Source organism: Lonchura striata, chromosome 3, assembly GCF_046129695.1.
Source record: "Lonchura striata isolate bLonStr1 chromosome 3, bLonStr1.mat, whole genome shotgun sequence".
In the NCBI taxonomy this organism is placed as follows: domain Eukaryota; kingdom Metazoa; phylum Chordata; class Aves; order Passeriformes; family Estrildidae; genus Lonchura; species Lonchura striata.
In genome coordinates this window covers 39,939,766-39,953,563 of record NC_134605.1, presented here as the reverse complement: position 1 = coordinate 39,953,563, position 13,798 = coordinate 39,939,766, and the positions used below count along the sequence as shown (strand labels likewise).

The window sequence follows — 13,798 nt, the reverse complement described above, 5'->3', positions numbered from 1 at the left end:
AAATGAGCCTTACTTTCTCTGACTAGATCCCAGGACCTGTATTGACTTACACTGTTCCAGAGTCAAAGACTTTCAGTGGCAAATCAATATAGTGGTATCTAAAAGATACCTTGTTTTGATATAGTGCAAGGAATTGCTTTCTAATTTACTGTAGTGAATGAACAAAGCATGGAATACATAAATTTATCAGTTTCACTGACCTTGAAGCTGGCGCCCTTTGTACAAATCCTTTGTTTTTGTAGGGTGAGCTCTGGCACCATTATCACATTTAGGTTGTTCATACCTAAAGAACAAATAGGAACAAAATAAAACCAGTCAGGTTAACTGGATTAAGAATTAATTAATTTCCAATTTTGTAGTCCTTCTTGTATTTAGGGAATAAGCCTGCATTTTTATTTGGAGAGCATTCCAAATGTATCTGTCTATTTTTCACTTACCTCAAAGAAACCATCTTCATTCTTCTGGAATTGATACCAAACTAAAAAAAAAATTTCTCTCTTCTAAAGCCCACTTTACAGGGAGAAAAACTAAAGAATTGCTATAAATTAATACCAAAAAAGATTTTGAAAAATATACCAAAGAAACCCCACAGAAGCAAGAGAAAACAAAGCTGTCTCCCACCTATAAAACAAAAAAGTCATAAACAGTACCACAGACAGTATTCATGTTGGGAAACACCAGAGATACAATTTCAAAATCACAGCATGGCAGGTAGTGTATTTGGGTACTACTACAGCTCTAAATTTGTGTGCTACTGTATCTTGTAAGAAAAAAAAATAGTTTAAGTAAGAAGGGTTAACCATGAATGTTTTGAACAAGAGTGAAAAAGTGATAAGATTTCCAGAAGAGATGTAATTGGGCTGGACCTGCTTGAAGTGAACTGTGAAGAAGGCCAAATCTCCACCTGCTACTGGAATATTCTGGCCTTTCTGTGCTTGCCGAGTTTACTTAAAGTCACTTTGTTAGTCTAACTGGTAACAAGAATCTGTGCTATTTGTACTTCCAACAAACAGTGACTTATGCAACACCACCAGCAATATCTTCTATGCAAGACCAGGAGGCACAGGAGCATCTGCTGATGAATCTCACCTCTTTTTCTATCCCACTATCAATGCATAGTAATCTTTCACTCAACTCAACGGTGTCCCTTTCTGAGAAATTTCTACTTTATTGTCCTAAAGTAGACTGAAGTTGCAGAACTCATCAGGTAGCACTTCAGAGAATGTTTCAACTCTCAGTTAAACTAACATGAATTGGGTCTATATACATGTGTGTGCACATACTGCTCACTGAATCTAGATTCTTTCATAGTTTATATAACTGAAGTTCTCCTACTCCAACTTCACCAAAATCATATTTACTGTGTGGCATATTTACATATCTTATTAAAATATACTAATCCTTTTTTTTTGGAACAAAATATTTCTAAAAACATTGAATGGTGGCAATGGCCTTGATTCAGGTCAGACTGCTTCTAAAAACAATGCCTAAATATTTTGCTTTTAATTATCAGGCAACATAGAGAACTGCAATACTATTTTTTCCTTTAAGTGCTTAATTTATTTTTATACCATCTGATGAAACTGACTACTGGCCCGTCAAATTTTGGCTGGTGCAAGAAGGTACAGTATCATTTTTATGGACATGGGAGAGCTATAGACTCTTTTTTACCCTACAGAATGGCAGAAATAGAAGGTGCTTTGATAACACGGGTTGGATTCAGATACTTGATGGATGACCACTTCAATCAGCCAGGAAAACAGTGAAAGGGAAGTCTCTGAGCAGCACTCACTAATGCAGTATCTGGCAAACAGCCTGGCCCCTGATTAATCTGATACCTGACTCTGCCTTCCCCTCCTTCTCTACCATTACTGTGGCTGCTCTGTGCCCACATTTCATTTTTTGGCCTCTACTCTTCTACCCTTTTGGCTGATATTTTTGTTAAATACACACATAGTTTATCACATACAAACTAAATCTATAAAAGCCCAATAGGTGTTAAAATGCTGCAATGTGAAAAATATACATTTAACTCTTTAAAGCAAATAAAGAAAGAAAACAAGTAATTTAAAATTTACTATACAGGAAAAGCCATCGTGAAAACTGATAAGAAAAACAGACTTGCTTCAGTTTTCATGGATAAAGAGTGGGAATGGAATAGCATGTCAGAATGGAGCACTGTCAGGTTAAAAACAGTGTAGTTAAAAGACATCCCAAGTTACTCTTTTGAATTTAAAAGGGGAAAGAATCCCTAGCAGTAAATGTATATCTAGAATTGGCAAGGGCTTAGGAAGACTGCTTTATATCTCTTATCAGTCTACTGGGAAGCACTGAGATTTACTGAGGTGTACAAAGCAATAGAGGATAGAGGCTTCCACAGGGATTCTACAGTGTGGGCAGACTCATGAAACAGATGATTTATGTTTCTTTTTAAGTTTAGAGGATCTTGTGCAAGTTTGGGGTTTACTCTGCACGAGATCCTAGTTGCCAAAAAGCTTACATGTGAGAACACAGCTGAGGGTCATGCTGTGATTTCCGAGAGGCGTTGGGAGCCAACTGGTGAGGACCACACTGACACTTTTGTGGGAATGGTTGTTTTTAGCCTTTAAATGCATTACCTCCTTTTAATCCAGATTTATTCCACAACTTTACCTATTTCTTTTGATTTACTGTCTTAAATATCCTAGAGGGGTTCTTCATTGACACACCTTTATTTTAACTCTAGAACAAGTGTATTTTTTTCTGAAATACCTTCACTGACAAATGATTTTCTTTTTTTCAAATGACAATGTATTAGAAGGTAAATGAGTGTTAATAACTTCCCTCCATTTTGATGGTCTTATTTAATGTGACTACCATTTATTGAGGTGTTCAGAACTTTATAATATGACAAATATCATCCTCATGAATACACTCAAAACAAATAACGAGCAGAATGTTGAGCTGTTCTGGAAATAGCTTCTTGGATCTGTCTAAGATTTCAGTGCTGTCACTTAGCAATTTGATCCTTTTTTGCAGAACAGAGATTTCAGTATGCTATGCACCCATCTTCCTACCAGGAGTACTAATGTTATCAGTTCCTGAGGTAGAGTTTTAAGGTCCTTTAATTTGTATTTTGCAGTGGAAAACTGAAAGACAGTACACCAAATTTTGCACAAGCCCCTGGCTCTTTAATCTAGGAAGAACTCACATATTCCTACTTTCCATTCTATAAGAATTACAAAAAGACAAGTGTATATTCCTCATTATATTCTGATCCCCACTTAGTTCCCTCTCCCTGAGGAAAAAAAACGTTTAGTTTTATCAATACAGAAAAAAATAAAATCAATAAATAATTAATGGGATTCTAGCCCATCTAAATATTTCTCAGAAATGAGGTCTAGACATTCCTCTTAAACTCCAGGCAGTAATCCTACCTGCTTGTTTACCAAGACTGTAGATTCCTAAATACACCAGTCATTTTTTATTTAGTATGAAATTCCTAAAGCTGAGTACTCTCCTTACCCATCTGTGCTCAGAAATGTGCTCTTTGGGGATATTACTAAATTTTACTTCCGCAGAGCTTCACTAAGGACTGACCTTAAGTCTAACACAGCTGAAAAATTAGACATGGTCAAGAACATAGCAGCTGATCTTTTTAGTATCAGTCATCAGACAGAGTACTTTTATGTCTAAACCATATGCATGGAAAGATTGAATCCAATTTTCCAGCTTTTCAACCTTGAGACATGCAGCACAGTGAAAGGTCTTCCTGTCGCCTCTTCTCCCACAGCTGAGTGACTGTGTAGGTGCCAAAAACAAGAGCCCAGCAGACCAAACAGGGAAAAAAAGAGACAGAGACTGAGTCTAGGTCCATAGGTGATTCATCAAAGGCTTGGGAAGGGCTAGAACTCCTGTGACAGCAGGAGCCAAAATGGCACATATTGCATGAACACTATACATTTGCATAGGAAAGCAAAGTGGTTGACTTTTAAGGATCATCACCTCCAGTTTCACAAATAGTTCATCCTGATGTGCAGGATGTGGCAGGAAGCCTGCATAGATGAAGAAAGTACACCTAATAAAATTCCCATTTAAAAAAGAAGCATACAATTGGTAAGCTGATACAGGAGGAATAAACAGACACTGTTCCAGTGCACAGGGATGGGGTTAGGAATCTGGTAAGGAAAATGAAGACAACAAGAAGAACTTCCTACTTGTGTATCAGCAGCAAAAAGAAGACAAGGGAAGTGTGAGCCTCCTTCTGGGTGGGATAAGAGACCTTGTGACAAAGAACAGAGAGAAAGCAGAAATACTCAATGGCACATCCTCCCCAGTCTTTACTTGCAAGACTAGCCTCCAAGGAATTCCAGGTTCTTGAGGGCAGCAGTAAAGTCTAGAGCAAAGAAGACGTATCCTGGGTCATGAAGGATCAATTTGGGGATTGTTTGAACAAATTGGACATACATAACTCCATGGGACCTGGTGGGATGCACCCAAAAGTGCTGAGGAAGCTGGCTGATTTGTGGGCCACTCTATTATATCTGAAAAGTACTGGCTGGGGAAGGGTCCTGAGGACTGGAAGAAAGAAAATGTCACTTATGTATTCAAGAAGGGCAAGGAAGAGCCAAATAAGCCTTACCTCAGTTTCTGAGAAGGTGATGAAGCAAATCCTCCTATAAGCTATTTCAAAACATATAAAGAAGGTGATTGAGAGTAGTCAGGATGGAATTATGAAGAGCAAATCATACTTTGCCAGTGCTGCAGCTTCCTGTGATTCTGTAACTTGCTCATTGGATAAGGTGAGATGGGCAGATATTATCTTAATTTTAGCTAGGCTTTTGACACTCTGAGCACATTCTCATAGAGAAACCGATTAAGTATCTGCGAGATAAATGAGCAGTGAGGTGTGTTGAAAACTGGCTGAACAGCCAGTTTCAAATAATTGGGATAAGCAGAAACATTTCAGCTGGAAGCCAGTCACCAGCTTGTTTATTGTTAAAAAATATTGTTTAACCTCTTCCTTAATGACCAGGACACTGCGACATGGAACAACTTTACAACAACTGCCGAGGATACAAAATTGGGAGGAAGTGTCTGATACACAAGATGGTTGTGCTGCCATTTAGAGGAACTTCAACAGGCTGCAGAAATGGGCTGGCAGGAGCCTCATGAAGTTAAAAAAAATTGCAAATTCTTGCCCCTGGCATAATTAACTCCCTGCGTCAGTACAGTATGGGGCCAACCATCTGGAAAACAACTTTGAAGCAAGAACCTGGGATTTCTGATGGATGCTGAGTACAAGGCAGTAAAGAAGGGCAATAGCCTTCAGGGTTGCATTAGAAAAAGTACTGCTCTAAGGTCAAGGGGGAAGATCCTTGACCTCTCATTCACAATGGGAGAATGAGATTTATCTGCATTATGCCCAGATCTGAGCTCCCCTACCAACAGGGACATGGGCATACTGAGTCTAGCAAAAGACCATGAATATGATTAGGGGACTGGAGAATTTGATATAGTAAGAAAAGAATGCTGACAATGTTCACCCTGGAGAAGAGAAGGCTCACAGGAGATCTTAATGTTGTCTCTAAGTATCCAAAGAGAGGAAAATAATGAAAGGAAAGTTATAATCTTGCAAATGTCCATTGGCAGAATAAAAGGCAATGGGCACAAAAAATACTGAAAAATTCATTTAAAGGTAAGAAAAAACTTTTTTTTAACTATGATGGTGATCAAACATTAAGACGGGCTGCTTAGAGAGGCTATGGATTCCTCATTCTTAGCAATTCTCAGAATAAACTGGACATAGTCCTCAGCAATCCACTTTAGATGATCTTGCTTTGAGTAGGGGGATTGGATCAGAAAACCTCTAGAGGTACCTATCAATCTCAGCTATTCTGTGACTATAATAAAATTATATCAATAAGAACTAAAACACCCCCCAAAAAAAAACAAAAACAAAAAAGGAGAAAAAATAAAAAGAAGCAACACCATAAACCCGACCCCAAAAAAACCCCAAACCAAAAACCCACAAGAAGAAAACCCAAACCAAAACAAAAACAAACATAAAAAGAAGACCGCACCAAAACCCGAAACCCAGCAGAAACAGAACCACAGCAGAAGGTCCATTGCTTGATGAACACAAAAAGATGATTTGGAATCAAATTATGGGATAGGAAATAAAATTATTTAAGATAATAATTCAAAGAAGGATTAGCACTAAAAAGAAGAAACGGTGAACAAACCTAGGAGTGGAGAACAGAGAAAGAGTGTAAAAGAGAGTATCTAGAATCTCTAGAACTTTAGATCCTCATACAATATGTATAGTGATCCTACAGTTTTAGGATCAAATTTAGACTATTATGTTTTGACAATTTATCTCAACTTGTCAGAAACAGTTGATCAACAGCAATTTTAAGTGATAAAATCAAAGAAACCTTGAGGTTGTAAAAGTCCTCTAAGATCATCAAGTCCACTTCAGATGGCACTGTAATTGGCATAGTCTAACTATGGTATAAACAGCTAGCAATAACTCAGCACTTGAAGAATACATGAAAAATCCTCCCCAAGAACACACTATTTTACAGCAAGTGGCTTTCTTACAGCAAGCTTCACAAATCTTATGCAAATGATAAAAAAGATTTTGCTTCAGTTATAAAAGAGTTATGACTGTATCAAGATATATATATACTGCCTGCCAGCTCCATATGAGCTTCTATAGCATTCCTACAAGGGCCAAACCTCAATAACCAACCTAAATAACATCCTTTGGAACCTGATATGTGCTTTGCCTACATCTGTGCTATGTGGTTTACAATAATTTACCATGTATCCGGCTTAGCTGAGATGACTGAACTCCAACCTTCTATTAATAACACACTAAAATGATATTTCCTTGCTAGGGGTTCTCGAGGAGTTGCTCCATTCAAAGCCCATCATATGAAATAGTTGAGGAGGTTGCTGGAAAAATAACAAAATAACTAAGCTTTTCTGAGGTTGGACATGGTTTGTGTCATAGACCATCTCACTTGCCGCTTTTATATTCAGGATAAGGAGCATGAGACTTCCTCTGGGATTATTCATTATATTCTTCAAGCCTTGGATTCCCAGCACAAAAAAGGAGTAAGGTAGAGGACTAGGATTACAAACTGCCTCTGCCATTGAAGTGAAAGGGTCCATGGCCATCTGGCCCTAATTTGTGATGTTGCAAAATATTTCACTTTATAGTGGAAAAACCCTATATGACATAATTCCACCAGCAATAGAAATCTACACGATAGTCCATGGACACTAGGACATATTCTAATCATAGCTTTTGAGAACTGAACGTGTACTCCCTTACCTGGTTGATGTACCGGGGATGGGACGTCCTGTATCCACCAGAACACACCAGCAGTAGCCTGTGGAAGGATGGCACTGCACTGGTTTGTAGAGGCCGCCCTGAGCACACTCTGGTATGAACACATTGTCTTTCTGGGGCTGCTTTGCTTCCTCCAGGGCTGACTGAAGTTCTTGATCACATGATGATGCTTTTGGATGGAAAAGAAAAAGTACTGAAGAAGATAGATAAAAAGAGCCTACCTGACTTATCAAACAGATTTTACATCTTTTTTTGATTGCATGTAAAGACTTTCTTTGTGAAGGCTTGCTACAGCTCAAATACCAGCTACATTGGTTTAGGCTATATATTATTAGAAACTTTTGTTTCCTTTTCATGCAGCTGCTTTATTTTATAGTCCTAATAGCATTTTGAACATCCCCTTTTCTATACTTGATATAATCTATGGATAAGCATATACTTTGTGACCTTAAAAAAATCCTCATGCACTCCACAGTCCCTAAAGTATGGATTCTTTTCAGAGGTAATAGTAAAAAATCCAACTTCTTAGGATTCCTCAAATTAATTATTCATCTAGATATTCATTTGGATATTTACATTCTGCTCATTCTTTTCAGGTTTGAAACAACCTTTTAACACTGAGAATTCTTCTACATTCTTTTCTAGTGCTTCTGGTGTTGGCAATGTATCTTTTGCTCTGGAGAGCAAAGACCCATGAGAAGAATACATTTTCAAGTCATGTAATTGCTATTTCTGAAATCTTTCTGAATGTGTGAAAAACTTACATATCTATACATTCTCAGCCTTTACATGAAGCTGAGGCAAGGGGAAAAGAGCAGAAACCATAGGGCCTGAGAGTTTACACCAATCAGAAAAATAACACCTCTGCTGAGGATTTTTGGTCACTAATAAACCAGTATATGTGAAACTTCAGAGACCGTAAATAAGAAAGACTGTTTATTCAAGCCATTATTTTTCCAGGGACTTGAAAATCACCTATCATGTGAAATTTAGATTGTTAAAAAACACATTTCTAAATAATTCCCACACTATCCACTAAGAAAAAGATATTAAATATTTGAAAAGCAAGAGTATTAAGCACTCTACAGACATTCAGATTGCTAACAGGAAAATTTCAAGCCAGTAGAATTTCAATCAGTAACAGACTTTCTTCAGTCAAAGAACCATCGTTATAATGTTACACTAAAAAAATAAAAGTGGGTAATATTTGCTCTTCTTTCAAACCAGTTAAAGGATTTACTTTTTGACTTTTAATAGTTCAGCGCACAAAGAACAAGTTGAATCCTGACTGAATATTCTAGTGCATTTTAACAAATTTCAGCTCTAGGGTAATCTTGTTTTCTTTTATCCACAAAGTTCAGAAAATACTTTGCAAACTGTAGGCACCAATAGAAACTCGCAGAATAATACTGCTCCTTGACAGATTTTTGCACTTGTAAATGTCCAAAATCAGTAAGACTTGTTGCAAGGGAAAAGATGCTAGGAAGCTAAACACCTTCATACTTTAAATGACACGTAATTCCATGTATACAATGGCCTGGTTTACAAAGCTGTGCTTTTCTCCAGTCCATGTAAAAGGTTTTTAAAAAGACAATATCGCTTTCTAGCTTAATTACACAAGGCACAGATGAAGGTCTTTAGCTGACTTTTTTCCCCTCTTTTGTTTCATGCAGTATTTGAACAAGGTATCTAGCTAAGTTGATGATTGTGCATACTTTTGTTTTGGTCTACCCACTGACATAAAGAGAGATTGAATACCTCTCAAATTTCCAGTGCTTAGCTAATAAAGTGTACTTAGAGAATCACTTCAGTAGGGACAGAAACACTCTTTTAAAAATGGAAATAATAATCATTTGTGTGTTAAAACCATCATAGAAATAACTATAGTTTGACAAAGTAGAAATCTGTCACCAACATCATCTTAGAGTAGCCAAAATAAATGTTTCCCTCAGTGAATCTGGATTACAATGAATATCAAATAACAAGCTGCTACAACTCTAGAAAACACCTCACTTAACTTTGTTGTTCACTTTTTATGTTTTGTATACAATCAAGCAAAAAAGAGCACATGGGGTGAAGCAGCTGCCATGGGAAAGAGGAAATAATTACTTTTTAAACTTAATTAATGTCTCTTTCATACTGATAAACCTTGGAACCATGCCATTAGTTACTGTGACTTTCTCTTGGTTTACGTCCTTGTAACTAGCAATATAATATGGCAGATGTGCAGGTATTTTTATCTCCCCAAAACCCAGCTTTGTATGAAAAATACGTTTGTATGCTCCCAGCTTTGTTTAGAAAATACACTGGCGTATAAAGGACACATAGTCAGGCCATCTAGATAAACAAAATATATCTGAACAGAGCGGGTGTGATGGAAAATTCCCAGTGCTGAAGCAGATATGAATTTTTTCAGCTGTAGTCAAAAGCTACACTCCCTAATTTCTGTGAAGCTCTAGTTTCAACTGATTGAAACAACCCATGAAGGACTGTACTGCTGCCTCATGGGCCAGTGCAGTCACCTCTGTTGAGGTGGTTTAGACAACAGTATTAGACTTAGATAACTGGTCTTTACTGGTTGACTTGCTGAGGCAAGATTTTCTACAAGCTGTTGCTCAAGCCAGAAATTCTATCTTTTGCACTAGGTCATGTTTCTTCTGATTCTTTTGTTCCCTTATGTCAGGTTTTAAATCTCAGTGACACAGAAAAGCAGAATTACGGGGAAGATGTCACAGAAGGGCTGAAAATGTGGCTTACAGCTTCAGGAGAGTCAGAAGACTGCTTGAACTTAACATCAGAAGTTAGACTGGAAACAGAACAGACAGTAATCAAAGGAAGGTTTAAGATAAAGGACTTTCCCCTTCTTGAAATTTTCAATTTCTTATCTTTCTCGTACAGATGGGAAATTTTAACAAGCAGAGGAACACTTATCACTGAGCTTAAATTAGTTTTCAGATAAAATCTAGATTATTTCTAACAAATTAGAAAACAAAAAAAGAATAGCATAAACACTACATCTGTTAATTCTCTGTGAGCCAAATGACTGAGTCTTATAACAAGTCTGCTGAACAGAGTTCGTTAAATTAATTGAACAAAAGTGCAGAATATCTGGTAATTTTTCTCCCTTATACAATGGCCCATGGTCAGCTATCAGGCCATCTGCCCCAGAGAGTAATTTCTGAAATCTAATGTTTTGTACACTTTTGATGCAGCTATTTGTGCTTCTCTGTTTGTTTTCTCCACTAGAGCATTGATCCTACCTAAAGGAAAACTGGTCTCAAGTGCTTATCTATAATCCTGCCTGCCAGAACCAGAACATTAATCCTTTGTATGATTTCCTGTCTGAGGGAGCCATTCATCCACTGTCAGACTTTTCTTTCAATTATTTACAACAGGAGTAGTAGAAAGATGCAACTGTAGCCCTGTGATGCTAAGAGTTCTTATCACAAGAGCTACCATACCACTGAAAATAATTGCCTTTGTAATGTCAGAAGAGTCATGGTCAACAAATGTTCATTTCCCAGGAGAACCAGTGATAAATGTCATTAACTTAGAAAATCGCTGACAGTTTGTCCAAACAATCTGACAACAACTATGAACTGGAACCATAACAGATGGATGCCAGAAGTTCATAAAGTGAACAGAATGGAAAAAGATCTATGCCACAATAAAAGTAGGATAAATACCTTACTCATTAAAATGCATCAAACTTTCTCTGGAATGTGTTACTACAATAACATTCCTTCTGGGAACAGAAAAGCCCTGACACTCCAGTTTCTTCTTTTAAAGGAATGTTCTTACACTGTTGTTATTTTACTTAATTCCTTCAATTTTACCTTGCCAGAAAAAAGATAATTTCCAAGCATCTTATTAAAAAATATAAAAATGCCTAAAATATATAAACATGGCTAAAAAAAATCCTTTTTGCATAGTCTACCACATTAGCCAGTGCTATAGCTTAGCTGGGGTAATTTATTTCAGGTTAATAAAACTTTCTGCATTTCCTACCCAAACTACATTTTAATTTAGACTTATAAGCATTATTGATTCAAAGCAGACATTTCAATCATATAAGAAAATACACCTTTTTGTCCACCTTTTACACCAAGAGCCTTTGTACCATCCACCCAATGGCCATTTCTGAATGACAAAGTAAAACTCTTGCTCACGACAAAGAGTGAGTTAAAAAAATGCCTTAGATGTAGTGCATGTTACACTTCCTGTGTCACAGTGATATTCCATTTCTTCCCTCTTCATTTTAAAGATTAGTTACGAAATAAATTTTTCATGTTCTGGTTTAATATGCCTTTACAGTCCATTACAAACAACCAGCTGAAATGCTGTCAATAAGAAACACACTTCAGCTAATGACAAACTTGGAGAAATTTCATGTTTTGTATAAAATCTTTGGTCAAATTTTTGCCAGTCCTCCTTAAGAAAGCACTCTCGATTTCAACAAATCAAGTTCATTTACAAGATTTTTTTTTAATGAAAACTTCAGTCAATTAAGAAAATTTACATTATTTCAGTTCATTCTTAAGAAAAAATATTTCAATAGTAATAGGATGTAACACTATAAAAGTTTATTTATTAAAGAGTCCACTTACTCATCTATGATGGGCTACCTAAAATGTTAATTAGTGTTTACTAGAGAATGTCCTAGAGGAGAATAACAGTGATTCTCCTGGAAAAATCATCCTGAATAATCTATTTAACTGTACATTTTTCTGTTGCACGTCTAAAACAACAAGCACCATATTATGTATGTTAGGATAATCATCTTGATAATCTTGTAACAGGCTCCTTATTTCAGAAATTCAAGCCGTTTTTATGCTGTATCTTATCACAGCTTCTCCCAATGTGTAGATTTTCATGATTATAAAAAAATTGAGTAGGGTTTTTTTGCTAAATGTAAATAGCTGTATTTATCTCCAAATTTCAGTGTGGTCTGCAGGAACAAGTTGTCAAATCTGCAGAAAATTACAGAGGCATCTGTGTGGTACTTTAATATTTCCTGCCACTATACAAACATTTCCTTCCAACTTCCTTAACCCCACAATGTGTATATAACAAAGAGAATCCATTCCAAGAAATTCTGTTTTCAGTTGGTTCCTTCACCTCCTTTTCTCATTATCATAATGGGCCATGAAAGGGCAATTTAGAGAGCCTAGTTTTCTGTGTAAATGGATCTTTTATTAGGGCTTGAAGCTCAGTGTCCCCTATAGAAAGCAGGTAACAAGAAACCTGTGAACAAAAATACATCCAAAAGTGATAAGCAAGTTCTAGAGGAGTACAGTGTAACATTACAGGCAGTTAATATTACAGTTCTGCCCTGTCTCTGGGAGGATATACAGACAGAATATAATAATGTAATCATACCTAAATTATATGACAATTTCTGCTAATCAAGAGCATTCTTCAAATCATCTATCTGTCCTAGTTAATTAAGCCTAATTTAGCATACTTCAAGTACTGATTTACAGAAGGTTTGTGCTAGTTTATTTCAATACACCATGATTAGAATGCGTAAATACTCATCCTGTTGATACTCATGAAACCCTCCAAGAAATTTCACATCTCATGAGAATAAGAATTTGATCCATTTGCTTAGGATGAACCCTCTTTGAACCAGTGAAGTTGATACACCCCAAGGAAACTGATCACAATATGTTTTTATATTTTTAACTAGTTTTCACAGTATTCAAGTTTCTTTTTAATGAAATTCCACTTACATTTACACCAAATTGCATTTCCACATATGACCAGAATGTTCACTTTAGAAAGAAATGTGGGAAGTGAGATAAATTTTAGTCAAGCTGTGTAGTTCCTACAGAGGAGTTGAAGTTGACTGAATTGCAAAATGGTCCACTACAGCAGTGGCTCTATCAAACTAACTCCAGCAAACACGCCCCTTCAAGGTAAACTAACAGGTTCTTTGCCTGTAGCTGACCAATTTCATCACCCAGAATCCATCAGTTCTGTTCTTGCTATAAGCACAGCTAATACAAAAGACAAAAAGTCCCCAAATTATTTAATTCTAGTAAAGGATTCCATGGATTTCTATTTTTTCAGGGTTTTCATCTTTTGTCCAGACATTCTCTAGCATGATAGATTCCTTCTCTGAAGAGGCAGATGAAGAGTTATAATGCACTTTGACTGTCAACTTCCTACCCTTTTTGAACAGTAAGCTGTTTCCTTGTCCCTCATGGCCAGAGCATGGGTATCTCACACCAACAATTTTAAAGATTGTTTTTATTCAAGCCAGGACACTTGTTCTTAGAAGAATTTATCTGCCTGCCACCTCTTGACACTTTCAAGTAACCTCGATTCTAACTGAAATAAAGTGAAACTCAGTGCTACAAAAAAATGCTAGAATTAATTTACTCATGCTGCTAGCTACTTCTAAAGGCTCTTCATTAATCTGGATCAAAGAAAGAGTATTTATGTGGGCCAGGTTTC

At 36.6% G+C, this 13,798-nt stretch overlaps 1 protein-coding gene across 3 annotated transcripts in view; it reads right to left on the bottom strand.

Annotated features, from left to right (window-relative positions):
• SMOC2 (SPARC related modular calcium binding 2) overlaps positions 1–13,798 on the bottom strand; it is a 137,991-nt gene that overhangs the window by 36,245 nt on the left and 87,948 nt on the right. For all 3 annotated transcript variants that reach the window (XM_021544202.3, XM_021544203.3, XM_021544205.3), the window contains exons 8-9: positions 7,322–7,508; positions 201–283 (exon numbers count right to left, since the gene is read on the bottom strand). In XM_021544202.3, coding sequence (XP_021399877.1) covers positions 201–283; positions 7,322–7,508 — 270 coding nt within the window. The remainder of the gene's footprint in view (positions 1–200; positions 284–7,321; positions 7,509–13,798) is intronic.